General features: G+C 36.0%; 3 protein-coding genes across 4 annotated transcripts; 1 reads left to right on the forward strand and 2 right to left on the reverse strand.

Moving 5' to 3' along the window:
- Positions 1-456: 456 nt before the first annotated feature.
- Positions 457-3,979, reverse strand: LOC147489679 (uncharacterized). 2 transcript variants are annotated; one of them, XM_086572769.1, is made up of 6 exons: positions 3,514-3,971; positions 2,565-2,693; positions 2,352-2,472; positions 2,174-2,255; positions 997-1,150; positions 457-860 (listed from the first exon to the last, which is right to left on the reverse strand). In XM_086572769.1, the coding sequence occupies exons 1-6, from the start codon at positions 3,838-3,840 to the stop codon at positions 666-668; spliced, it is 1,008 nt and encodes a 335-aa protein (XP_086428895.1). In that variant the 5' UTR covers positions 3,841-3,971; the 3' UTR covers positions 457-665. The 2 variants fall into 2 exon arrangements, with proteins under 2 accessions (XP_086428895.1, XP_086428896.1); XM_086572770.1 differs by lacking the exons at positions 457-860; positions 997-1,150 and adding an exon at positions 1,850-2,062 and having other exon boundaries at positions 3,514-3,979.
- A 946-nt stretch (positions 3,980-4,925) lies between these two features.
- Positions 4,926-10,362, reverse strand: LOC147489680 (Protein kinase superfamily protein). The gene is made up of 7 exons (XM_086572197.1): positions 9,858-10,362; positions 8,454-9,162; positions 7,568-7,847; positions 6,873-6,980; positions 6,300-6,578; positions 5,552-5,698; positions 4,926-5,405 (listed from the first exon to the last, which is right to left on the reverse strand). Exons 1-7 carry the CDS (start codon positions 10,147-10,149, stop codon positions 5,229-5,231), a joined length of 1,992 nt encoding a protein of 663 aa, XP_086428323.1. The 5' UTR covers positions 10,150-10,362; the 3' UTR covers positions 4,926-5,228.
- Positions 10,363-19,425: 9,063 nt separating this feature from the next.
- On the forward strand, positions 19,426-22,297 carry LOC147489681 (uncharacterized). The gene is made up of 2 exons (XM_086573207.1): positions 19,426-19,499; positions 21,179-22,297. Exons 1-2 carry the CDS (start codon positions 19,490-19,492, stop codon positions 21,769-21,771), a joined length of 603 nt encoding a protein of 200 aa, XP_086429333.1. The 5' UTR covers positions 19,426-19,489; the 3' UTR covers positions 21,772-22,297.
- The last annotated feature ends 5,054 nt before the right edge of the window (positions 22,298-27,351 follow it).

Here is a 27,351-nt window from a genome sequence, read left to right on the forward strand (position 1 = left end):
TAAGAAGCAGTTTTATTTTCAAGATTACAAGTATTATATGGGCTAGGAAATCCCCATTTCAGCTCTTTGGTTGCACTTAAAGTTTCATTTTGAAAATCTCTCTTTTCTTAATTTTAGTAATATCAGGGTCAGAATTTAGGAGGCAATGCCATTTTTCTTCTGGGTGTCTGTGTGGGGCATCTGGCAAAATATTTAATGAGTTGTATTCAAACCACATTCGCGCGCAGTCAGGTCCTCATAGTTTATATGACTCGCATGTTAAACAAACATAGAACTGTGCGGAGTTAACTGTTAAGGCAGTTGTGACTCGTGAGATGGCCAGCCCTGCCCAAAAAGTTGAAGTACAAATTCAGAATACGTAAGTTGCAGTTTCTTCTTTAACTCAACAGAACTGAAAGGTCTCAACTAGTGACTGCATCTAGCTACTTGGAATCTTAGGTTACACGTACAAAATGCTTTAAATTAAAGAATTCTTCCTTTCTCACCAGGCATTTCATTCAAGGACTTAATTACAATTTACATTCAATCATCCTAGGTACATACATGTTTGAAACCTCTAACAACAACTGTGGCAATTTGCGCGGTGATGAACCTAGAAAACATCAGAAGGCCGGTTACGAAAATACCTATGGGCATTTACAAGAAATCACCAATTCAGATCACATCTATATGCCATCATATATGGTGTATGCATTTGCAATTGGCTTAATGGGGTTCAATCTGTTAGGCTTTACCCAGTTGGAAGTGGGGATTCCGTGCTGTTGGAACCATTCAGGCATGTGGAACCTATCATAGAGAATCGGTTTTACATCTTCCTGCAGAGAGAGATGTTTGAGCAGAGGTAGGAGGACCCCCAATAGCTGAACCATCACCGAAAGACACATCAGAATGGGAAAATTGATTTGAGCATTTTAAAGAGGAGGTGCAAAAGCACCATCTCGATCATAATTTTTTTTCCGTGTATGCTGTAGAGAATTTGAGGTCAAAATTTTGTACCTGCTCATCATAAGGCTGTCCCACAGAAAATGGTATGCATGGTACCCCATTCAGCGGTTGCAGCACGAAACTGAATGGGTTGTTGTCAACAATAACAGTTCGTCGTAGATCCTTAGAGAGGTAGGACAGATCTTTAACATGTTCCCGATACTCCCTGTTAATTGCCACATTCAAAAATTCTATAAACTAAAAGTAAGCTTAACCTTAAGCAACTACCATAATTTAAAACACTAATGTAAAAAGAAGAAAAAAGTAAAAAAACTTCGTGACATAGGATTTTATTATTTACCTTGTACTATATGATACTGTCTGCAAAAGAATTTGCATGAAATTTTCGATGGACTAACGGGATACTCATATTCTAAAACTTGATTAGGTACAGCCGTACAGTGTTGAGAACAAGGCATGAAGCTGCACCTGTTGAACTTAGAAAAAGAGCACGAGTATGTTTTTTTTTGGATAGGAAAGTGGGGTTTTTGAGAGGTACCCTACCCCTTTTCATTAATCATAAATAATAAAGCTGGTTACATTCTTGGATACTTCCTACCTATTGCATCCTCATAAACAATTTTCCTAATGTCCTCATGAGTATGTTATTAATGCAGGGATGCGGTATGCAGACAGACAGCAATCTCAATTTGCTGTAAAATTTAGATAATGCCCAAGCCTAGACTCTGGAACATTAAGCCTAGATCAAAGACCTACTAATAGGACATTACGAAAGGGTTGGTGCAGGCCAGGCGTTGCATACAGCAAGCTAATTAACGGAATCCAGGCGATGCAGGTGTGTCATTATAGGTGTATCATTAGAAATAGATATACTATAATTATATGTCTGCTTATAGGTGTGTCATTTTTCTGGGATAAAACATATAAAGCCAACGAAAGTAAGAAACTACATGACAGTATGAAAATGAACCTCCTAGAGTCTTAGCAGTATACATATTAGGTGGTGCCGTGATGGTATATAAAAACAAAGTTTTTCTCTGAGCATAAGAAAATGGACCGACTTGATAGTAGGCCTGATACTAATGAATGTGCATATGCCTCCTAATGATCCTGCGATCTGTAATTCAGCGTATTCATATAATATTGATACTAACAGAATTACAGAAACAAACTATCAAACACAAATCCCTTTTATATTGCAATGCTACAGAATAGAAACAGAACTTACGTGCTGACAGTAGAAGGCCGGTAAAGGCGATCTCCAAATCGATTCTCAACATCTATTATGTCAACAAGTGGCCTTGCATAACCTGCACGATGGCAAAAGACTGTAAATCACACAAATTAAGAAACATAGCAGCCAAAGATATAACATGGTGAGCGAATCACAAACATGGTCACCATACTTTCAAGGCCAGCAGTGAAGAGCACAAGATCTGCAAATTCACTAATCTTTTCCAAAAATTCTTGCAAACCCGGACGCTCAAATACTGTGACATGATTAACCTTGGGTTTTCCATCACAATCCTTCACCACAGCAAGTTTTATTCAAGTAAGCTTCTTCCCACAATACATACAGTAGGCAAAGAAAAAAGAATTAAGAAGTATCAGGCACAGACCTTGTCCAAAGATACACATTCCAGATCAAACCACTTCAATCCAGATTCTATAGCATGATTACAAACAATGTCAGGCAAAATAGATGTCTCATAAGAACACACCAGTGTCTCGTCCAAGTCTAGAACCACCTGTGTGTCAAGAGGCATACAAATCAACAGCTAGACTCTAGTAAATGACGTAACTATGTATGTAAGAAGCATTTTCTCTTGATCAAGTTTCCAAGAATTCAACAACTAAATAACTTCCGTCAATGAGAAGGGTAAAGCACAAACGAGTATAACCAATCATAGCTAAAAACCATATGTTCATACAACCAATTTCTAGTTATAAACTTTTACGAAATGACTGCGTAGCATAAATCTTCCATGTTAATACTCTCAGCTATTAAACATACATTTATATGCTTCAGATGTAGTGGAGAATTACATTCGGAAAGAAAACTTTTGTAGAGTCGATCTGGAGAGATCTTCATACTTGGCTTGTATAACTATTTAATGATATTATTCAACCACTGCTCAGTTTAAGTCATCAATCCTATCTGTTTTTATTCCTCAAATGCATTGTTACACAAAATCCACATTCTATAACTATGTGGCATGCATCATAAGTCCAATTACAATGTAGCATGCCTTCATAAGTTTATATACATGCGGTGGTCGAGCTAGTAAATGGTGCAATCACTTCATTCCTTCTCTTGTTAGATATAATTTACATTATTCACAACTCCAATTCTCTGTCTGCACGGAACTTGAAAATCGAATAATAAGACGACACCTCCCTCTATTATCAACTTATAATCATCAATTCATCAGTGTCCTGTCCCTCTCTCCCCAGTCCCCAATATACCAAACCAACACAAATTAATCAATCTTAAATACAATATACACTCTAGCAAGCACACCAAACAGTACCCAAACAACAAAAAGAAAAAGGTTCAAATGATCATACCGTGAGCTTCTCAAACTTTCCATCATTTCCAACTTCTTTTTCCTTGCTGCTAACATGCCCAGTAACAGTAGAATCCGACTCTTGTTGAAGTGCAAGTTCAACAACGGGCAAAGGTTTGAAAGAAGAAGCAGAAGAAGAAGAAGGAAGTAAAGGAGAAGAAAGACGAAAAGCAAAGAGAGAAAAAAGGTGAGTGATTGAAGGAATGAAAATTTGAAACAAGAAGAACGTTAGCCAGCTTAACACACTTTTCCATATTACTGTTATAACTGTTTTCGGTTGTGGTGGTAGTTGTGCATAGAGCTCTGTTTGCTGAGTCAACTCTGCCATGTTTATCAACTGTTATTGAAAGTTTTCTTCTGAACTTGCGATCATTGAGAAGAAAAACAGGACAAAGAAAGATCGAACAATCATGCAAACTTAAATGGGTCCCACCATACCGACCAATAAGAGGATTGGTATATCCTATTTTTGTTTTTTGACTCACTTGTTTATGACCAGACTAGTCTCATCACACGAGTGTAAGCGACACTGTCTCAAAGAGCATCTTCATTTTGAATTTAACCATGCAGCTACAGCAGACAGTGAATATACTTAAATTTTGTCAAGTACACTCCCACATATATAGCAACAAGGAAAAATGAATGAACAAAACATAAAGAAGCGGCATGGGGTTTGTGCATGCCATGAACAAAGTTGTTTTCCTTAAAAAGGAGATCCGAATGCAAGGGTTACTTTATTTATTATCTTCTTTGTTAAAAGCAGAATGAGAAGATATGCACCTAATAACCTGGTGTTAAAGATAAAGATGGGACAACCACTTGATTAAACAACATTTTAGCGATGATTTGTTGGTTGACCATACCGAGAGCCCGAGTCCCGGAGGTGGCCCTCAAGGCCTTAGCCTTCATGCATTATTATGTTGAGAATTAGGCAAAACAGCTGACCTGGCGTGGGTTTTGTTTCCTACATTAATGTTGATTGGACAAAAGTAGATGACCAAGATATCTAACGGGACCCCTATTGTCCCATTTCCCTCCCCCCCTTAATCTAGCCCAGTGATTTTGAATTGCTGGCCGTGCTTTAGTCAGTTTAGTCCTTTAGTGAACCAAGACAGTGAATCTTATTGTTTCCTGCTGTAGTAAATGGTAACTTAAAACAGTGAAATCCTATTTTCTTTTTCCTAAAACGTTTGCTTCAAAATTTGATTTTAAAACCAGTTTACCAGTTTAGGTATTTACCTATTCATTCACTCTTTAGTATACGATGGAGATGCTCAACTATTTACTTCAGAAGAATGAAGAATCTAAAAACTCAATGTTGTTATTCAGCGAATGCAGTGCGCAAGATACATCAGCTCTGGTTGATATCACCTATGAAGAACCATGCCATCAAGTCTCAAACAAACAATATAGTTATTGACAGCCTCACAAAATTTAGTGCTTTTATTCACAAAGATATCTCATAAAAATATACATCAACGGATACATGTGCCAAAATTGTGAGCAATATACATACATACACATCAAATACCCAGAGATGAAACAAGAGACATACTCCAGATCTTCAGCTTCCAATGACGTAAATGTTTTCCAACTCACAGAATTGATGCATCTGCATAGAAACCATCTGCCCGATCTCTCAAAAGGGAATAAGGAATTTAGTTGTACATCGGTGTTAAAGTCATAGATACTGCAGACCTTAATTCCGAAAGAAATTCAGTCGTATTGATAAGAAAGCCATGGATGCTGCAAAGCCTCACTTGCGGTGGGTCGTCTACTTGGGTTCATCTGAAGCAAGCATTTAACAAACTCAACAAAGCCAATATCAGAAACCTTTAGGTGATTCTCCAGCGATAACTCTTCTGGGATCATGTACACCAATTGGTTTGTTTCCTGAAAAAGGATATATACCAACAAAAACAAAATGAGAATCTGTGTCTGAGTCAAGGTGTCAACAGATTAGTTCCTACAGAAATTATATCCAAACGAATGAAAATACATAAGCAAAATTGAATAAGCACAATGTAATTGAAATAAACCTCATTTATATGATACAAATTTTCATAGTCTTTCGTAAAGTATTTGTGCGTCTCCTGCCCCTTCACCAGCATCTCCATATCAATGGGCCCAAACATCCCAATCATGCGTTCGAGCAACGTCACCAACCCTTCATTTGGGAAAAGTACCTACAGGAAAAACATAGCTTGTAAAACGTATGCATTTTCTAGTACCCTATCATCTATATAACTGAAAAACCAGAAACATGTGCTAATAAGTGAACTCAAGTCTCAACGCAGGGGAAGTACACTGGTAAACTAGATATCACGTAACGGAGAACAAGCATGTTTCTAATCCAAAAAGGAAGTAAGGTGAACTTCAGAATCACGAGTTGAACAAGCTCCATCATCTTGATCAAACGTTCAAACAAACAATAATAAGTTTATAACAAACTTCAAACAGCTAAAATCAGGCACATTCTCATGGCGTCATGTAACAACTCCCAATAACGTGCACTCCTTGCAAGTTAGCCTAAATCTTTGCCATCCTTACGCAAAGTAATGAAAAAATGAAAGCAAACCCAAATTAACACTGATCAAACATCTTATTTGCATTCAAACCCAAAAAAGTGCTGAGTCTTGATTTCAATTAATTGCAATCAGAAGCTCGAGCCAAGAACTTTCTCCAGAATTTGAAACCATTATTCATAACTGAAAAATGGCTGAGAAATCCAAAAAGAGGAATTTCTGCCTCTACAGTAAAAGCATATATCAAAGTATAGGGACTTACATCGCCTGAGCAAAGCTCTGCCAATATACAACCAAAAGACCAAATGTCAATTTTTGGGTCATACGGAAGGCCCAAAATGACCTCAGGAGCTCTGTAAGAACGTGATTGTACATATAAGCACAAGTTATCCGTCTGAAAGCAACTACTTCCAAGATCGATAATCTTTATCTCACATCTGCTATAACTTTTGATTAGAATATTTTCAGGCTTCAAATCACAGTGGATGATTCCCAAATGATGTAAGTATTCCAGCGCTTCCAAACATTGTCGAGTTATAATCTGAAAAGGAACAACCAACATCCTACATATTATTACTTAAACAACAAATGGTTAAGTAATCAATCCCAATCTTTTAACTTAGCTCAATCTATATTCCTACATATGTTATTTAATGATTGTGATAGTAAACCTAAATCAACATGTTTCTTAACATAAGTTCTTATCCCTGGGAGGTTCTAAACAGGCCACTCACTCGAAGTTCTGATGGAAACAAATATGCCATTGAAAGTGACAGAAATGCTCACACATCAAATAATAAACATTTGAATAAAAAAAAGTCCAAATTAAACAAACCTGCAATCTGTGTAATGAGAAATAAGCCTCTCCACCAGAATCTTGATTATATTTCAGGAACTCATATAAATTTGCTCGTAGAAGTTCGCAGACAATGAAAAGATGCTCCTGCACACGCATTGAAACCAAGAAGCACCGTTACATTCTCAATTGAGTTCATTTTCTTCATTATTTCCATTATAGTTGGTACCTACCATGTCCTATAACGCATGAAAAATTGGGGATACTTTTGGTTATTTTCTAATTAATTATGGGATATAGACTTTAAAGATTATATGGGTACTTTGTTATGATCTATACGGATACGAGTGTCTGTGATTCTCCCAGCATAGGCAAATAGTCAGTTCTGGATCTAATGTTTTTGCAAGTTACACATGGAATCACTGGGAATATGCAAATATTTCTGAACCATCAAGAAAGTTACATTCACTTGGAACAAAACTCAGTAATGAAACATGCTATTTACACAACGATTTCCCCCCGTTATTTGCATGAAGCTAATAACCACAACTTCAGCCTTTTATGAAAATAGAGAGTAATTAAGCTAAGAAACAATGATTTAGTCTCCTCTCTCAATGCATAGAGTTCTCTAAATGTTTCCAAGCTACAGATTCATTGATCAATATTCTGAATTTGTATGATAAAGAGGATACACACAAGCTTTCCTTAGCATAAGAGAATTTTCTACTACATACCCGGTGATAGAAGTAGTCATAGAGTCGCAAAATGTGGTGGTCATCAGCAGGGTCGTGCTTGTTCACAAACTTGAGTAGCTTGATCTCGTCTAAACTCTGATCAAAGAAGTCCTTATCATTTTTAATAATTTTCAGGCAAACGTCCACCCCCATATGCAGATCATGAGCTTGGACAACCTTGCTAAAAGCAGCTGAACCAATGTATTCTGTGACGTAATACCTACTTGCTATAGTTGTGTTCAAAACAATAGGTAGATCCTTGTTCTCTTCAAATCCTGTCCTGTTGAGGAATATATATACATAAATTGTGGGTGCCTTTCTATGAAGGAAGCTAGTGAAACCTAGCTGCAGACTCCCTAACATAACGTGCTAGTAAGACAGACGATGCTCTTATAATAACAAGGTCAACACCACAGGATATTTCACAAGAGACTCTTCCTGGACTACTAACGCAATTGAAAGTGAACTACTAGTCATACTATACCCACCCGCCAAGCCAAACTTGTATTTCCTAATCAAAGGAATCAATAATCATTTACTATGAGTTTGAAATCCTGTTTTGAGTATCTTCTGTAACGGGTAGCCAACAAGAAAATGTGATACCAAATCGAATACAAGAAGATGAGCCTGGAACTCCTAAGCTCAGTGACCCCAATCATGTGTGCCAAATTGTGAACTTTTTACAATACCACTTCGCTGTACCCACTTTAATTATGAGACACCAATAATCAACCGAGTCCAACAAAGTTATAACAGATTCTAAATACTCAGTAAAATTACTGACTTAGGTAGAGTTGTGAAGGAAGCCTACTGCATTGTGGATGGGTTGTTCTCCAAAAGTAACGAATGATGGAGCCTAAAAACTAAAAACACAAGGCAAAGTTACCTATTTTTCCGATGTATGATCCTCAGATTGAATACTTCGTATTCATCTTCCTGACTGTTATACATTGATAGCTCATTTGGAGTATTACACTCCTCACCATCCCCAGCAGTTCCGGGATCTTGAGATTCTCCAACCTTTTCTTCACTGTCCGCCCTTTCGTGCTCATCATCTCTATGGGGAGGGGAAGAATTCTTAGCCACCACAAGATTTGAATCTGATTCTTGCTGAAACTCCTCTTCATTCAGATTTCTGTTGAGGCCCTTCTCACTCTCCAGAATAAAAACACGGTCAGAAAGGACTTCCCCTAGGGCTTGCTTAGGTTGAATAGTTTCATCCCAATGATAACGATCTTTCACTTTGAAGCCATCCTCATAATCCATTGATGTATTATTAAGTGGACATGACTTGTCTAAGCATGTAAAACTTGTCTCAGAATGGAAACCTTCTGATGCAAAATTTAAACCTGACGGCTCCTCAAATGTCCCCTCAGCTTCTGAAGGTGTGACAAATTTGTCTTCACTTGGACATCCAAGAAGGTCAGCCCTTCCAAAATACGAATGCTTGAGGTAATCCTCGCCTTTCTCACCATACCAATACATATCATTAAGTATATCAGAATCATGGTAATCACGAGCAGTACCAAAATCAGCTGATGAAGCATCAGATTTTAAACGGCTCATAGTTCGGATCCCATATGGATTTGTGAATCCTGTTAAAAGTGTGAAGAAGTATCATCAAGTAAATCATCACCAACTGAGCAAACTCAACTATTTTACCTATACAAACTAACTGCAAATAGCATAAGCACTAACAACAAGCCTCCCCTATAGCTAATTTGCAGCAAATGTAGTTCAAGCATGTGCATTTCAAAAATGAAACAATTACGAAAAAGGCGCTTAACTTGCAAACAACGGATGGGTAGCAGAAGCTTCTAAGTTTATAGAGAACCATCAAAAAATGAAAAATATAATAAGAGGTTTACATAACACAATCTAATTATGTAGATGCAGGCAAGTAAGTGCAAAGTGCAAACAGATTGTTAAAAGCTGAAATTAGCTGGTAACATTGTTAAGATGTATATGAAAGAGGGTGCTAACTGTGCTATATACTAAAAGTCTAAAATCAAACACAGTAACGCAATTCTGCAATTACTTCGATTGGGCGTGTTCTAAAATATCACTGGCAATTCAAAAGCAAACTTTACAGGTTCCACGACTTACAATAATTAAACAATGAAAAACATAAAAAAAACCAAACTTTGAGTTAAAATCCATCAAATTACTTCAACAACAATAAGCCCAATCATCAAAATCAACTACTGACTCACAATTAACATTTCTGGACTTAAACTACCAATCAAAAAATTCATAACAAACTGAAAAATTCAAAATTCTGAATATTTACCAGAAGGAGAACCATGAATACTGAAAGAACCCATGCTAAGAAAATCATCACTAGAAGAATCATCACTAGAACCAGAGCCTTCCTTAAAAACCTCATCATCCTCAAACCTCCTATGATCCAAAGCAATTCTAACAGGTGGAGGACGTTTAGGAGACATGGGGAACTCAAATTTCTCAAAATCAAAAGAGCCCAAGTGAGTAATATCTTGTTTCAAAGCTGTTTCTGCTTCTTTAAGTCCATTTTCTCTTAAAAACTCCAAAACTGCTTCTATGTTTGAAACTGTAGTAGCCATTGAACAAGTTATTGGTAAAAAGTTTTACAGAAACAACAGTGAGAAATGAGGAGTGGGGAAAAAAAACCCCATTTACAGAAAGAGAGAAAGGAATGTAAGTGTTGAGGTTAAAAGTGGAAATTGAAGTTTGCATGCTTGAAGAAGGATTTCTCCTTCTGTGATTGAAGAATCAAGAAAAAAATGTCACCACCAACTTTGAAAAGTATTGTTCTTCAAAGATGTCTTATGTGGGGTCAGTAATAACGTTAACTATGGAACAAAAAGGACACGTGTAATAATAATGTTTGCACAAGTTGGATTACCATTTTTTTTTTTACTTTTCAGTCAAGTTGGTTTAAAAAAAAAATTTAGTTTTTTTTTTATCATGACTCAGCAAAAGGACACTATGAGTCTATGAGATGTCTCGTTTTATAATTTCGCTTTTAATCAAAATGCAAAAACATGTATTACAATTTGATTAATTTAGTCTGAACTCACATGTTGCGAACATATTTACATTTTCTAACATTTGTTTGATTCTTTTGGCACCTTTTGCTTTATTTTTTCATTTTGTTAAATACCATTTTCTCTTCAAATGGTTCCCACCATTTTTTGGGCCATTATGATGACAGTGATATCTGAACACTATGCCATTCCAACTCACGACAAATATACTCAACCAAGCGTATGGAATCAAAAGTTGTTCAAATATTTTAGCTGTCTCTCCCCCACAGCGCGCCGATACATTTGAAATAAATTAAGGCAAATTTTATTGAAAATGGTACCTGGTCTATTAATTCCAGATTTCCACCTGAATTGTTGTTTTTTTTTCGGATGAAATTTTCCATTTAACTCATAAGGTCCTATATGTTTAGTACTTTTCCTTTTTGATTCCAACACACTTTTCTAGTGACCATGCATGAAAGAAAAAAGTGATTGCGAACCACACCTCACTTGCTCCATGATTTTGTTTCTAAAAACTATTGATCATAAAGCACTTTTTTCATGTGTAGCGAAAGAAAGGAGCATGAGTGCTAAGGTTCGGTGCTACTATTGTAGGTGATACAAGAAGTGAGGAAAAGATTCCAAGTGGTTTTCAATCTCATTTTACTATTTTAGAGCTATGGATGGCAAGGAATGATGCATGATCAATTGAAGCAAAATGTTAATTCCCCTGTGTAATATAATGATGGAGACTATAGGAAATAATTCTAAACTTACAGTGCCAACAAACAACTCTATATGATAAATGGCACCCTCCTCCCTTTGGATGAGTAAAGCTCAACTCACACTATACCATATTTGTTGAAAAAAGACACTTTTGGATGTCGTTTTTCCAAAAAAAATACACTTTTGGGTGACGTATGGTGACCCGTTTTTTTTGCAGTCTTTTTTTTTCTATAACACTCGACAAGTTTGTTTTTGTTTTTTTTTTGTTTTTTTTTTTTTTTTTTTTTTTTTTTTTTTTTTTTTTTTTTTTTTTTTTTGTTTTTTTTTTTTTTTTTTTTTTTTTTTTTTTTAAGGCCGAATTAGGGCCAAAAAATGCCCCTACAGTTCTGTAGCATTAATAGCATCAGTAATAAACAGATACTTGTGCCTTTTGAAGTGTGCAGTAATAGACAAAGCCCAGTCCTCATCCATCATCAAATGGCTAATAGTAACAATTTTATAGCCTACTCAGCGTCTCAGCCTAATAGCAACAGTTAAAGGTTCCCATCAAGACGTTACTCAGCTCCTACTAACAAACCATTGCAGCTTTTTTTAGTACTTTTACAACCCACTAACACCACCACCGATTCTCATAACATATTCAAGTTGAGGATATTCCATTCATAGAAACTCAACCAAAACTCAACCAAAACATCAAGTCATTAAATGGTACTAAGTTCCTAAAAAGTTTAGGATATCCCTATTGAAAAGGAAAAATATAGCATATCTAATTAAAACGAAAATCATTCTCCTAGTAAAACGGAAATCATATTTCTAAATTAAGTCAACTATTAAAATGGGGTTAAAAAATGGGTTTATAAAACTTAATTAAAACAATTTGTTAGAAAATTAAAACGGGTTTTTAAAACTTAATTAAAACGATTTGTTACGAAATTACAATAGGTTAGTGACTAAAACGGGAATCACGATTTGTTAGAAAATTTCTATATGTATATAGTTATGATTGTTGAACATGTTTTCAAAAGAGTCGGTGCGTATGCACGGGCCTACTTTCTAGTATTAATATTAAAGCTTTCACAAGGGTATTTTTCGAGCTCTATTAAAATTCCACGTCATCTCCTATTAAAACATAAATTTCACAAGGGTATTTTTCGAGCTCTATTAAAATTCCACGTCATCTTCTATTAAAACATAAATTTCTCTCCTATTTGAAAATTGAAATCTTTTTTTACAATGGGAATTCCTCTCCTATTATAACGGGAATTATTCTCCTATTAAAACATATTCTAGCACTTTTAATTAAAGCGGGAATCATTCTCTTATTAAAACAAAATGTCTCTCCCAATTGAAAAAACGGGTTTTTAAAACTTAATTAAAAATAATTTGTTAGAAAATTAAAACAGGTTAGGGAGTAAAACGGTAGTCCCAATTTTCTAAAAAAAATCTAAATATTTTCAAAAGAGTTGGTGCGTATGCACGGGCCTACAAGCTAGTCTTAATATTAAAACTCCTACAAGGGGTATTTTTTCGAGCTCTATTAAAATTCCACATTATCAACTTAATAGTTAACTTAAAACGGGAAACTCTTTCCCTTTTAGAATCCAACTTCAAACGGGAATCTCCTTTCCTTTTAAAACCAAAACTCAAATAGTAGCATAAAAACTCTTTACTATGCGATGTCTTCTATTAAAAACGGGAATCACACTTATAAATTAAAATGGGAATCACACTTATAAATTAAAACGGGAATCACACTTATAAATTAAAACGGGATCCCTCATTCAATTAAAAAATGGGAATCATTCTCCTATCATCCACAAGGCGTATTTTTCGAGCTCTATTAAAATTCCACGTCATCTTCTATTAAAACGGAAATTTCTCTCATATTTAAAAAACGGGAATCCTTTTTTACAATAGTAATTCCTTTCCTATTAAAACAAATTTTAGCACTTCTAATTAAAGCGGGAATCATTCTCCTATTAAAATGGGAATTCCTCCCCTATTGAAAAGGGAAAATCTAGCATATCTAATTAAAATGAAAATTATTCTCCTATTAAAACATGATTTCTCTCCCAATTGAAAAAATAGGTTTTTAAAACTTAATTAAAACTTCATTTAAAATAATTTGTTAGAAAATTAAAACGGGTTAGCGACTAAAACGGTAGTCCCAATTTTCTAAAAAAATATAAATGTTTTCAAAAGAGCCGGTGTGTATGCACGGGCCTACAAGCTAGTCTTAATATTAAAACTCCCACAAAGGGTATTTTTCGAGCTCTATTAAAATTTCACATCATCTCCTATTAAAACGAGAATTTCCCTCCTATTTGAAAAATGGGAATTTTTCTTCTATTTTCTTCTCCTATTAAAACAAATTCTAACACTTTTAATTAAAGCGGAAATCTTTCTCACCTATTAAAATGAGAATTCCTCCCCTATTGAAAATTAAGCGAAAATCTAGCATATCTAATTAAAACGGGAATCATTCTCCTATTAAAACAGAATCTCTCTCCCAATTGAAAAAAAATGGGTTTTTAAAACTTAATTTAAAACAATTTGTTAGAAAATTAAAACGGGTTAGCGACTAAAACGGTAGTCCCAATTTTCTAAAAAAAATATAAATGTTTTCAAAAGAACCGGTGTGTATGCATGGGCCTACAAGCTAGTCTTAATATTAAAGCTCCTACAAGGGATATTAATCGAGTTCTATTAAAATTCCACATCAAATTTTAACACTTCTAATTAAAGTGGGAATCCTTCTCCTATTAAAATCAGAATTCATCCCCTATTGAAAATTAAGGGAAAATATGGGAATCATTCTCTTATTAAAACATAATCTCTCTCCCAATTGGGAAAACGAGGTTTTTAAAACTTAATTTAAAACAATTTGTTATAAAATTAAAACGGGTTAGCGACTAAAATGGTAGTTCCAATTTTCTAAAAAAAATCTAAATGTTTTCAAAATAGCCGGTGCGTATGCATGAGCCTACAAGCTAGTCTTAATATTAAAGCTCCCACAGAGGGTATTTTTCGAGCTCTATTAAAATTCTACGTCATCTCCTATTAAAACGGGAATTTCTCTCCTATTTGAAAAATGGAAATCTTTTTTTATAACGGGAATTCCACTCCTATTATAACGAGAATTCTTCTCATATTAAAACAAATTATAACACTTCTAATTAAAGCAAAGATCCTTCTCCTATTAAAATGGAAATTCCTCTCCTGTTGAAAATTAAGGGAAAATCCAGCGTATCTAATTAAAACGGGAATCATTCTCCTATTAAAACAAATTCTCTCTCCTAATTAAAAAAACAAACTTTTAAAACTTAATTTAAAATAATTTGTTATAAAATTAAAACGGGCTAGCGACTAAAACGGTAGTTCTAATTTTCTAAAAAAAATTCTAAATGTTTTCAAAAGAGCCAGTGCGTATGCACGGGCCTACAAACTAGTGTGTTCCTAAATGTGCTCACGGATTACAAATCCTTTCGTTTGTTTATTAAAAAACACCACAACCAATTGAGTCCATTTGTTTCGTTCATCTTTTTTCTTCTCGGGATTTTGTAGGCTTTAATGGATAGTGCAAAATATGGATTTTGGTGTGCACTTTGGGGATTAATAATAATTGTTGGAAGGATGTTACTGTTGGAAGTAATCTATCAACGTGGTTAAACTCTAGTTATCTTAGCGGGTACATGACCTTTTGGGGCGTTGTGAATAAGGATATAGCTCTATGTTCAAATGGAGTTTTTCATTGGTTCTTTCGCCGTGCTAATATAATTTTGTCGTTTGACATCCACTCTGAAGATTTCTCAATTGCTGTAGATCCGAATTGCTATCATTATACGGATACTTATACTCATAGTACAAAATATCCCGATATATCGTAATATTTGGGGATATCTATTCAGATTTTAGAGAAAGATATATAAATATCATGATATGTTTAGAGATATATATGACTACAAATATCAGTGATATTTCAACGATATTTGTGATATTTTGGGATATTTGGAGATATTTGACGATGTTTTGTGTATATAACAATTTTATTTAATATTTACCATTATATTTCGAATAAATATAAATAATGTACCATGATATATCAAGAAATATCCACAATATCCATAATATTTGTCGATATTTTAGATATATCCATGATATTTGCATGTGAAACAATGTCAAATATCCCCAAAGAAGAGGATATATCCACGATACATATCCAAAAATTGAATATCAATAAATACCCATATCCTGATATTTTGTACTATGCTTATACTTATCGTTGTTTTCTCATTGAGTGGCAAGGCTGTGTGTGTATAGCCTTTCAGAGTGGTCAGGCCGAAAGTCTGTGCTGGCTATGTACACTTATTTAAGTATATGCTGCAGACCACTACTCTGATATTGACCTACTCCGTTGTGTAGTTTGGGATGAAAGCACATATTTTTCCCAATCAAGCCTACTTCTCCCGTCGGTCTTTTGGAGGCTGAGTCTTTATTCTATTAGTTCACTGAGTAAGGACTTCTTTTAATGTATTCTCCACTATTTGTCGATGGGCGCACAGGATGTAATATATATACTACGATGGGGATTTCAGAACACATAGTTTTTTGCTTCCAAAGGGTTCGGATTATTCCTTGTTAGCTGAGTGTGAATTTCTTCTTCCCATTGAGAATGTTCTCTCCCTAAAAACATGTGTGACATCCAGTCTAGATCAAGTCAGATGTGTGAATCTACTTCTATCAATCATGTCAGTTTTCAAAAATTAGGAAAACCATCACCCATGAAAAATATGTGGGAGCCCCGTTAATCCTCAGACGCAAGAGTCGTATTGATTTTGATGAAGTGCTAGAAAGAGTTTCTCAGAAAATGGAAGGGTGGAGAGCCAAGCTACTCTCCCAAGCCGGAAAATTAACGCTCATTAAAGCAGTCACTTGACCATCCCTCTTACATGATGTCAGTTTTCCAACTGCCAGGATCTACATGCAACAAGTTGAATTCTCTAAATGCTAGTTTCTTTTAGGGAAGAAAAGAAGACAACACAAATAAGGTGCACTATATCTCCTGGAACAAAATATGCTTACCAAAATCAAGTGGGGGCTTGGGGATAAGGCGTGCATCTCATCACAATATCGCGCTTCAAGCTAAACTATTTTGGAGAATCTTTAAAGAGCCAGACAAACATTGGGTGGTAAGCCTTCTAAAGAAGTACGTTCGTGGAAATTCGATCTTGAGGGTAAAGTGCCCTAGGCGAGGGGCATCCAAGATATGGCAAGGTATACTTAAAGCAAGAGATGAGATCCTCCCTAAGCTATGTTAGCATATTGGGACGAGAAATGACATCGATATCTGGCTCGATCCTTAGATACCAACTCTACCATACAACAAACCCATGAGACCCATGCCACCTGTAGGTCCATATAGGTGCGTAGCCGACCTCATTGATCCAGAAAACCGCTCATGGAAAAGAAATGTTTTGGATACCATATTTCTCCCAGCCACTGTCAAGGAAATTCTAAAAGTGCCTCTCAGTCGACAAGAACACAACGACTCTATCAGATAGTTAGAGGAAACAAATGGGGAATTAACAGTGAAGTCTGTTTACAAATACCTCAGTGAAAGCACAAATGCAGATCAAAACCAACATCGGCAGCTCTAGAAAAGCATCTGGAATCTCAACACAGCGGAGAAAGTCAAATTGTTCTTTTGGAAAGCAATCAGAAACAGCTTGCCCACAAGAGAAAATCTGGTAAATCGGAATATCATCTCCTCAGCTACTTGCCCACGCTGCAGTAATCAGGTGGAATCTACTCATCATGCACTTTTTCATTGTGTCATGCTCAGACACATATGGTATGGCTCTAAACTATCTATAAGAACTGATAATTGGAATAGCGATGATTCTATCATTTCCATCATCACAAATATCACCACTATGCTAAATTCTAAAAATGATATTAAAGACACCCTAAGTGAACTTGCCTCAATCATGTACTCCATATGGACTAGCATAAATGATTTTATCTTCAACAACAAACAAACAAATTTTTTTGGCGTCATCTCCAAAGCTTCAACTTTTATCACTAACACTGAGAGGCCGTTTACTAAAAACAAACACATAAATGTCTAGCCTCATATAACCGATAACTGTTGCTACCTCACTACAGATGCCTCGTGGGATAGTAATACTAAACAGGTAGGTTTAGGTTTTGCTATTTGGAATAACTTTGGCTATTGCATTGGCGTGCGGGACATGACAAAGACATAAGTGCTGATCCAGAAGAGGCAGAGGCTCGAGCCATCCGAGGAAGCCTAGAGTTTTTACAGCGCATGCAGATCTGGAACATCGCCATTTTGACAGACTGTCAGAGACTTGCTAAGATTTTGGAGAGTAGAGGGACAAACCTATCTTGGGGAGCTACTTCGGTGGCTCACGACATTTATGCCAATATTTCTGTTTTGGATGATTGTACCTTTTATTATATTAGTAGAAACTCAAACGTTGTAGCTGATGCACTTGCGGCTAGGGGAAGGCTGAAACCTAACTATAGTTTAAACCCTCGCATCGCAAGGTCGTTGATTGAATTATATATGCACTCTCTAGGGGCACTTCCTAGTTTGGAAGTGTTTCCCTTTTATCTCTTTAAAAAAAAAAAATCATGTCAGTTTTCTCTTTAAAGCTAATAATCTCTTTACCCTCTTTTTGAATGCAAATGAGAATAATATAAACAACAATGCACAAGATAAGGTACCTATCTGGGTTGGTTGGTCTCTGCCACCAGTCGGTTAGTATAAGTTGAATACAGATGGCTCTGCTTTAGGATGTCCTGGACCAAGTGGTGCTGGTGTTATTGTTAGAAATGATTATGGTGGTTTTGTATGTTGTTTATCCGTTCCTTTTAAGCGCTAAGTGCCATGTTTATGGAGTTTTATGCATTGAGATTGGGTCTCGTGGCCGAGAGTCCGAAATTTGAACGCGTTTAATTGTGGAAGTAGACTCCTCCTATCTTTGTTCCTCGCCATATTAAATGAGCTGGAAGACATACCAATGGAGGTTGTGGTGTTACTAGATGATATTAAATATTTAATGAATGCAATTCCTGAAGTTAAGATGACGTAGAATTACAGAGAAGGGAATCGGGCGGCTGATGCATTTGCTAGATATGCTTCCAACCAAGCTACTGATGAAGTATGGATGGATGACACCCATCACCTCACCAACCTCTTGAACCTGTGGAAATTCAACATTTACTAACTGCTTATACCTCGTGTTGGTGGAACCAATGTCCACACTTTGTATGTAACATCTTATTATCTGATGTACAAGGCTTGTGTACTTAACGTTTAGTCCGTCAGTAAATATAATAAAGACTATCTTTACCAAAAAAAAAAAAAAAAGTCAGATGTGTGAAGGATAAAAGCGTTGTGCAAGTCAAGTTAGTCACCTCGCTGTAGAACAATCATTTTTTTGCAGTAATTTTTACACCTTGGCTCGTATTTGTCTTTCGTAATGATCATTAATATTGGTAAGGGATTATGTATTTGTGCTTAAATCTCTAAGGAATTATTCAATTTTACCAATATTGGAATTTGTTTGATGTTTTACCAATAAGGCCTTTGTCTTCTACTCGTTTGCCGTTGGATTGAAGAGTACGGGAACTAACAACCGAATTGAATCCTTGGCTTTTAAGATTCTCCTACGTTTGTTTTGGAAAGTGTTTTTGGTACTTTTGGTATCTCTCCTGCTTGTGAAATTTGTGCAGCATTCTACGGGAGTCAGATGTTAGAACTTTTCTCTTTAAGGTGTACCTACATAGATCATACACATTACACAATTGTTAATTGTCGAACTACGTCCGAATGACATTGAGAAGACTCACTAAACTGTGATCTTAAAGTAACATGACTGAGTCATTTACATGTCTCAAACCACATGTGTCAAGTCATGACACGTGTATAAAGTGAGTATGGGCTTAACGATATGTGCAGATACTTTTTTTGGGCTTAAGCGTATTTCTATTATCATGATGGTATATAATGTAAATACACCCATAATATATAAGTTGAGGTCCCCACCCCAAACCCTATTCGATTCTCATAAGTTTTCCATCCACCGCGAGAAACACGCTAAGGGTTTTGGAGTGGAAGACAACAACGTTCCGCTGCTGCTTATAGGACTTGCTTGATAACGCTATGGCTTCAGGTATGTCCTATTATTATTTGGTTTTCTTTATTGATTGACATGTATTCTGGGTATTGGAGAAATCCTCACAATTGGTATCAGTCGCCTAGATGTTAATCATGAAGAAAACATACAGTTTAATTTTATTACTGTGTAACATTGAGTAAAAATCGAGTTTTTTTTTTAGTTATGCGGTTAAGTTTGCGAAATATATATTTTTTCGTTTTTTATCGAATCACCGAATCTGTTCCGGTAAAAGGGTTTTATAGGGTCGCAAGTTCGTTATCCAAGAATCATGTTCATAAGGTGGATGACGGATTTCGATTAATATACCTTTGATTCGTTGCCACTAATCCGTTAAAAACTCGTTTTTTCTCGACTTTAAATCCATGGATCTTTGTAATCTATCTTTGGATTGTGCTGGAATTTGGTGTGGTGGGTTGTGTGATGATAGAGATGATATCTGATGGTCGAAACTTGTTTTGTTTCGTTTAGTCAACGGGATTAATGGCGGCAGTTTGGTCGGAAAAACCATCGTCTGGTTTTTTTTTTTTAAGTTTGTCTTTTGTGGGTGAAAGTGACGATGAGTTTCATTGTCAACTCACTTGAGTCAGAGTTAAAAATTTTGAGTTTTAAAACCGATCCAAATTTTTGAGTTTTAAAACCGATCCCAAACACAAATTTTTTTTTGGGCCTTTTGTTTTCTTCTAAAGCCCGTTAAAAGAAGAATTTGTGTTTTATTAAAGTCTGCCCCATAGCCCAAAGTCCATCTCAACCCATAAACTATATTAGGCTTGGGTCTGACCCATGTATGCCAAGTCTGACTTTGCAAACAAAGTTTGACTTGTGCTGACCGGGTCCTACTCATGCTGAATGGACCTAGTTTGACCCGGTTTTGGGCCTATTTGGTATTTTTTTGGACCCAATTACCTTATTTCAGTTGTATATAACTCAATTTAAGTCCGTTTTGGGCGGTTGAATAGTCAAATCGAAGAGTTTTTCGAGCCCAATAAAGTAGACAGACTTAAATTTTAGTTTGATCATGTTTGGATTTCTTAAGTTTGCTATTGGAATTTTCTTTTCTATTATTATCATGTTAATTAATAGAATTGAATAATAGCATGTTCCAAACATTTGAAAATTTGCAATCTAAACCATGAAATTTGGGTAAGTTCAACGTGATACGCTACCTAAGTGGCCTCTTTCATAGAAAATTTATTTGGGTTTAATGGTAAAGTTTATTAGATTGTATATGGTTGCGTCTTAATCCATGCAAGTAATAATCGGCCCAAAGGAAGTTTACTATTTTGGCCGGATTAGTGACGGTATAAGGTAATTAATATATGTAAAATAATTTTAGGAGTTACTTATGCATTCAATAGTCGGCCCTAAGGAAGACTTATTGTTTGGCCAAGCCTAACTTTGTTTTACATATGTCGATTAGCCTTATGTGTTTAGAGGAAACCACTTACACGTTAAATGCTTGTCCAAAGACTTGAATTATAACGGTGTGTTAGGTTTCTCATTAAGGTCCCCTACTAAAGTTTTATAAATGTTTTTCTTTCTTGTCATTTGTCTATTTGATTATTAATTTTCATTTAGACTAATGAATGCATGATAATATTACAGTTTATTATTGTCTATGCATTAAAGAAAATGGCATATGTATTAATGTGAGTTATCTTTTGTATCATGTTCAGTGAATACATCTTCTATATCTGCCAATTTAACTAGTATTCCAGTTCTTACTGGTTCCAACTTTACAAAATGGAAAGAGCATGTTCTAATCGTTCTTGGATGTATGGATTTGGATTATGCATTACATGTTGATGAGCCTGCTAACCTTAAGGCTGATAGTAGAGTTGAGGAAAAGGCTACCTACGAAAAGTGGGAGCGCTCCAATCGCCTTAGTCTTAGTATAATGAAGCACTCTATTTTTGAAACTTTTCGTGGTGCAATGCCTAAGGAAGAAAATGCCAAGAAATTCCTAAACCAAGTTGCAGACCGATTTGTTGCATCGGAAAAGGTGGAGGCAAGTACGCTCCTTAGCAAACTTGTCACCATGCGGTATACTGGCAAAGGAAATGTTAGAGAGTACATTATGGAAATATCTAATCTTGTTGCCAAAATGAGGGCACTAAAGTTGGAGTTCTCGATGATCTCCTTGTGCACCTCATTCTTATTTCTCTTCCTCGCACAATTTGGTCCCTTTAAGATCAATTATAATACTCAAAGGGAGAAATGGACTCTTAATGAGCTCATTGCTCAAAGTGTGCAAGAAGAGGAAAGGTGAAACAAGAGAAGACAGAAAGTGCTCACTTGGCCACTTCCTCTATTGGCAATTCAGGCACTAAGAAAAGAAAATGGAATAATAAGGGTAAAGGAACTGCAGATAATGTGACACCACAGGTGAATGCGAAAGATAAGCAGGTTCAGGCTACTTTCTGTTACTTTTGTAAGAAACCTGCAGGTCACATTAAGAAAGAATGTCCAAAGTATATAAAGTGGAAAGCAAAACAAGCAGGGTTGTCTAAGGAGCCGCAAGCCAAGTGATACCGAAAGGTTCATTTACATGGGTGATGGCAATAAGGCATGTGTTGAGGCTATTGGAGTCTTTAGATTAAAATTAAAGTATGGTTTTTATTTGGATTTAGATGAGACTGTTTATGTACCGTCTTTTAGACGGAATTTAATTTCTATTTCCTGTTTGGACAAATCCGGTTATACTTGTTCAGTTGGAAAAGGAATATTTAGTCTCTTTCAAAATTCAAATCTTATCGGTACAGGCTCTTTGATTGATAATCTATACAAGTTAGACTTGGATGCCTCTCACTTAAGGTTAAATGAAACTTTGCATGTTAATAACTATGGTACTAAGCGTAGATTAATTAATGAGAACTCCTCTACATTGTGGCACAAGCGTTTGGGTCATATCTCTAAACAGAGAATTGAAAGGCTTGTGTCAAATGGAGTTCTTGGTGCCCTTGATTTTTCAGACTTTAAAGTTTGTATTGCATGTATAAAGGGTAAACAAACAAATATAAGGAAGTTTGGTGCCAGCAGGAGTTCAAGTGTCTTAGACTTGATATATACCGATATTTGTGGTCCATTTCCTCACGGCTTCTTGGAATGGTCAACGGTATTTTATCACGCTTACGATCGACTATTCTCGTTATGGGTATCTATACTTAATTCATGAAAAATCACAGTCCTTTGGATGTTTTAAGGCCTATAAAGCTGAAGTTGAAAATCAACATTCTAAGAAAATTAAAGCTATCGATCCGACCGGTGGTGGTGAATACTATGGTAGGTATGATGGAAAAGGCCAACATCTAGGACCATTTGCAAGATACTTGAGGAATGTGGCATCGTTCCTCAATACACCATGCCAGGGACTCCATGTCAAAATGGTGTATATGAGAGACGAAATCGGACTCTAAAGGACATGGTTAGGAGTATGATTTGTCATTCTACCTTACCAGAGTCTCTTTGGGGTGAAGCCTTAAAGATAAAGATATATCCTTAACCGAAAGTACCTAGTAAAGCAAAGAACTAAAACCCCATATGAATTATGGACCGAAAGAAACCCAAGTAAGGCATTTACATATTTGGGGTTGTCCATATATAGGCCTAATGAAAGAAAAAACGGACTCAAGAACAGTTAGTTGCTACTTTATTGGTTATTCGGAAAGGTCAAGGGGTTTCAAGTTTTATTACCCCTCTTCCAATACCCTAATTGAAACTGATAATGCCAAATTTATTGAGGATGTTGAGGATAGTGGGAGCACACAACAAAGGAATATTGCTTTTGAAGAAGAGCATGTTGATATTCCTTTAATGGATATCCACAGAGATGAGTTGATCACACCGCCATTAGGCGGGATCGGGTTGTAGATCAACCAAATATTCCCCGAAGTTGGCCCCTCGCTATTATAGAAGAACCTCAACAAATTCAATTGGAAGTGCCAATAAGGAGATCAACTAGGGAGCGAAGCGGAGAGCGCCTATCAATTCAGATGAATATATAGTCTATCTCCAAGAGCATGAGTTTGATATAGGAATGGAAAATGATCCTTCTACTTTCATTCAAGCCAAACAAAGTGCTCACTTCTTAGATTGGATGAATGCCATGATAGAGGAGTTAAAGTCTATGAAAGACAATGATGTTTGGGATCTTGTCGAGTTGCCTAATGGAGTCAAACCCATTGCTAACAAATGGATTTTCAAAACCAAAAAAGACTCAAAAGGCAGCATTGACAGATATAAAGCACGTCTTGTTGCAAAAGGCTTTACTCAAAAGGCAGGCATTGACTATAAAGAGACTTTCTCTCCAGTTTCATCGAAAGACTCTTTTAGACTTATTATGGCACTTGTAGCTCATTATGATTTAGAGTTACACCAGATGGATGTTAAGACAACTTTTCTGAATGGTGACATTCAGGAGACTATCTATATGAGGCAACCTCATGGTTTTGAGTCCAAAGGCTCTGAACATTTGGTTTGTAAATTAAAGAAATCCATCTATGGCTTAAAGCAGGCATCTCGTCAGTGGTATTTAAAGTTTGATCACATCATTTCCTCTTTTGGTTTTAAGGAAAATGATGTGGATCAATGTGTTTATCACAAGATCAGTGGGAGTAAATTTATTTTTCTAGTGCTATATGTTGATGACATCCTACTAGCGAAAGCGAAGGACATAGGCCTTTTGCATGAAACCAAGCGATTTCTTTCAAGGAATTTTGAGATGAAAGATCTTGGTGAAGCATCTTTGTGCTAGGCATTGAAATTCATCGTGATAGATCATGTGACATTCTAGGCTTATCACAAAAGGCTTATGTTGAAAAGGGTGCTAAGTAGGTTTGGCATGCAAAACTGTGCACTAGGTGATGCTTTATTGCTAAGGGTGATAAATTGAGTTTGCTTCAATGTCCAAAGAATGATTTAGAGAAAGAACAAATGCAAGATATTCCTTATGCATCAATAGTAGGGAGTCTTATGTATGCTCAAGTTTGTACGCCGCCCGGATATTGCGATGTACGTGGTTGGAATGCTAGGCAGATACTTAAGTAATCCAGAATGGATCATTGGAAAGCGCTAAAAAGGTGATCGCGGTATTTGCAAAGGACAAAAGATTTTATGCTCACATACCAAAAACCCGATCATTTTGAGTTGATTGGGTATTCGGATTCAGATTTTGCTGGTTGCTTGGATAGTAGAAAATCCACGTCTGGTTATGTTTTCATGTTAGCTGGAGGTGCTGTATCATGGAAAAGTGTCAAACAAACACTAATAGCCTCCTCCACTATGGAAGCAGAATTTATTGCTTGTTTTGAAGCATCAAATCAAGTAAAGTGGTATAGAAATTTCACTTCTGGGCTTCATGCAATGGGTTTCATTGAGAAACCATTAACGGTTTATTGTGATAATAAAGCCGCAGAACTTTATTCCAAGAACAACAAGAGTTCGTCAAAGTCTAGGCACATTGACATCAAGTTTCTTGTCGTGAAAGAGAGGGTTAAAGATCATCATATGACAATTGAGTATGTTAATACAAATCTCCAGATAGCTGATCCGCTAACTAAGGGCTTACCACCTAAGGCATTTAAGGAGCATGTAGCTCGTATGGGGGTGGTTAGTCCTTCTGATGTTTCCTTTTAGTGGGAGTTTGTATTAATTTTTTGTTTACTATTGATGATTTTTTTTTTTGAATAAAGTTATCTACTTATTCATTTATGGTTGCATATAAAAGTTTGATTAAGTAGAATAAAGAAATCATTATAAATCATAAGGTTGGACCAGTTGAAAATGAACATGTTCCGGGATCACATTACATGTTATTTTCATGCTACACATCCATACTTAATCTATGTCGTTGGAGATATTAGTATTGTGACCACAGATGGGTCTAGTCATGCTAAATGTGGCAAAGGCCGCTGTGATCCTATATTTTTATTTTCAATGGACCAGATTGTGTTTTTTGAGACGTCACTCATTATTTCGACAATAAAATTTAGAGCTCTTAAGGTCAACATTGTTTAATATCAGGTTATGACCTATGTGGTACAAGTGGGAGATTGTTAGAACTTTTCTCTTTAAGGTGTACCTACATAGATCATACACATTACACAATTGTTAATTGTCGAACTACGTCCGAATGACATTGAGAAGACTCACTAAACTGTGATCTTAAAGTAATATGACTGAGTCATTTACATGTCTCAAACCACATGTGTCAAGTCATGACACGTGTATAAAGTGAGTATGGGCTTAACGATATGTGCAGATACTTTTTTGGGCTTAAGCGTATTTCTATTATCATGATGGGCTATAATAGAAATACACCCATAATATATAAGTTGAGGTCCCCACCCCAAACCCTATTCTGATTCTCATAAGTTTTCCATCCACTGTGAGAGAACACAAGAAGGGTTTTGGAGTGGAAGACAACAACGTTCAGCTGCTGCTTATAGGACTTGCTTGATCAACGCTATGGCTTCAGGTATGTCCTATTATTATTTGGTTTTCTTTATTGATTGACATGTATTCTGGGTATTGGAGAAATCCTCACATCACATTCTTGGTGCTCAATGGTGATTGAGGACTAAACCTCTTTTTTGGCAAAAGCATCTATTCCTTAGTTATGATCTTTGCTGACTACTTGCCCGCTTGGTGGCAGATTATACTAATTTTTTTTTTTTTTGATAATCACTTGCTAAGTCCAAAAATTACTCAGAGGCCGTGGGTCACCTACAACCAGAGTCTAGAGGTAGTCGAGGCCATAGAAATTTTTATAAACCCAAATGACACGTTCAGGAGATCGATCTCGGCCCACACTCCTACGATCTTACCAAAGGTGGGATTCGTGTCTGACTAACTAGAATTGGAAGTTTGTTAAGGTGGGATTCTATATTTTGTTTGGTTATATATGCCTCCACGGTTCACGTTGGTTTTGGTTGAAGAGATGATGAGCTCGGTAGAGACTAGAGAATTCTCCCCAACAACAACAATTTGGATACGATGACTCCCCAGTCGACCAACAACATTTTGGATAGTTTGGTTGTGTTCATTGAGGAGGCAGAGTTGGATTCTTCAAACAAATCTTCAGATCAACAAAAACCGACTATAGTTGTGATTTTGCAGTTGAACAATGTAAAAAATGTCGGTAGTAGGCTGAATAGGAAGCAAGGTAGGTGACTTGAGAGCCCTTGAGAGTAGGCCCAAAATATCGAATTCGGTGAATATTTCGATGTATCTAAAAACTGATATATATTGGATATATCGAAAATATCGGAGATATCTATTTTTTTGTTGACCAGTCAAAATTTTGTTTTGTATGTCGATATATCAAAAATATCGTTGATTATATCGGAAATATCGTCAATATATTGATCAAAGTCAACAATATTTAGTCAAAGTCAACAATTTATATCGGATATATCGGTCGATATATATCGTTATATCGGAAATTGCGATATATATCGGAAAAAAAGAATTCAATATTCGGTTGAGATATATCGAATATATTCATGTCGGTGTACAAAAAATAATAATATATATCGACGATATATCAGATATATCGGCGATATTTTGGGCCTTGCTTGAGAGTAGAGGCATAAAGAGAACCCAATTCTAATGAAGAAGTACAATTATATTGCCTCCATTACTCATGCTTTGGGCATCACCAAGTCCCTATATGAATCAGTGAGCTATGAAAGTGAGACTGATGGTGCTTGCAACGGTTTTGAAACAACTTAAAAGGGTGCACCATATGTTTTTCCATCCGGAGATAGATGAGGATTGTTGGGTAAAACAATACCAGTCGATCCCCACTAAGATAGCTTGCACTTGGAGAATCTACTACTCCAATAAAAAA

Source organism: Coptis chinensis, chromosome 7 (genome assembly GCF_015680905.1).
Source record: "Coptis chinensis isolate HL-2020 chromosome 7, ASM1568090v1, whole genome shotgun sequence".
Taxonomy (NCBI): Eukaryota; Viridiplantae; Streptophyta; class Magnoliopsida; order Ranunculales; family Ranunculaceae; genus Coptis; species Coptis chinensis.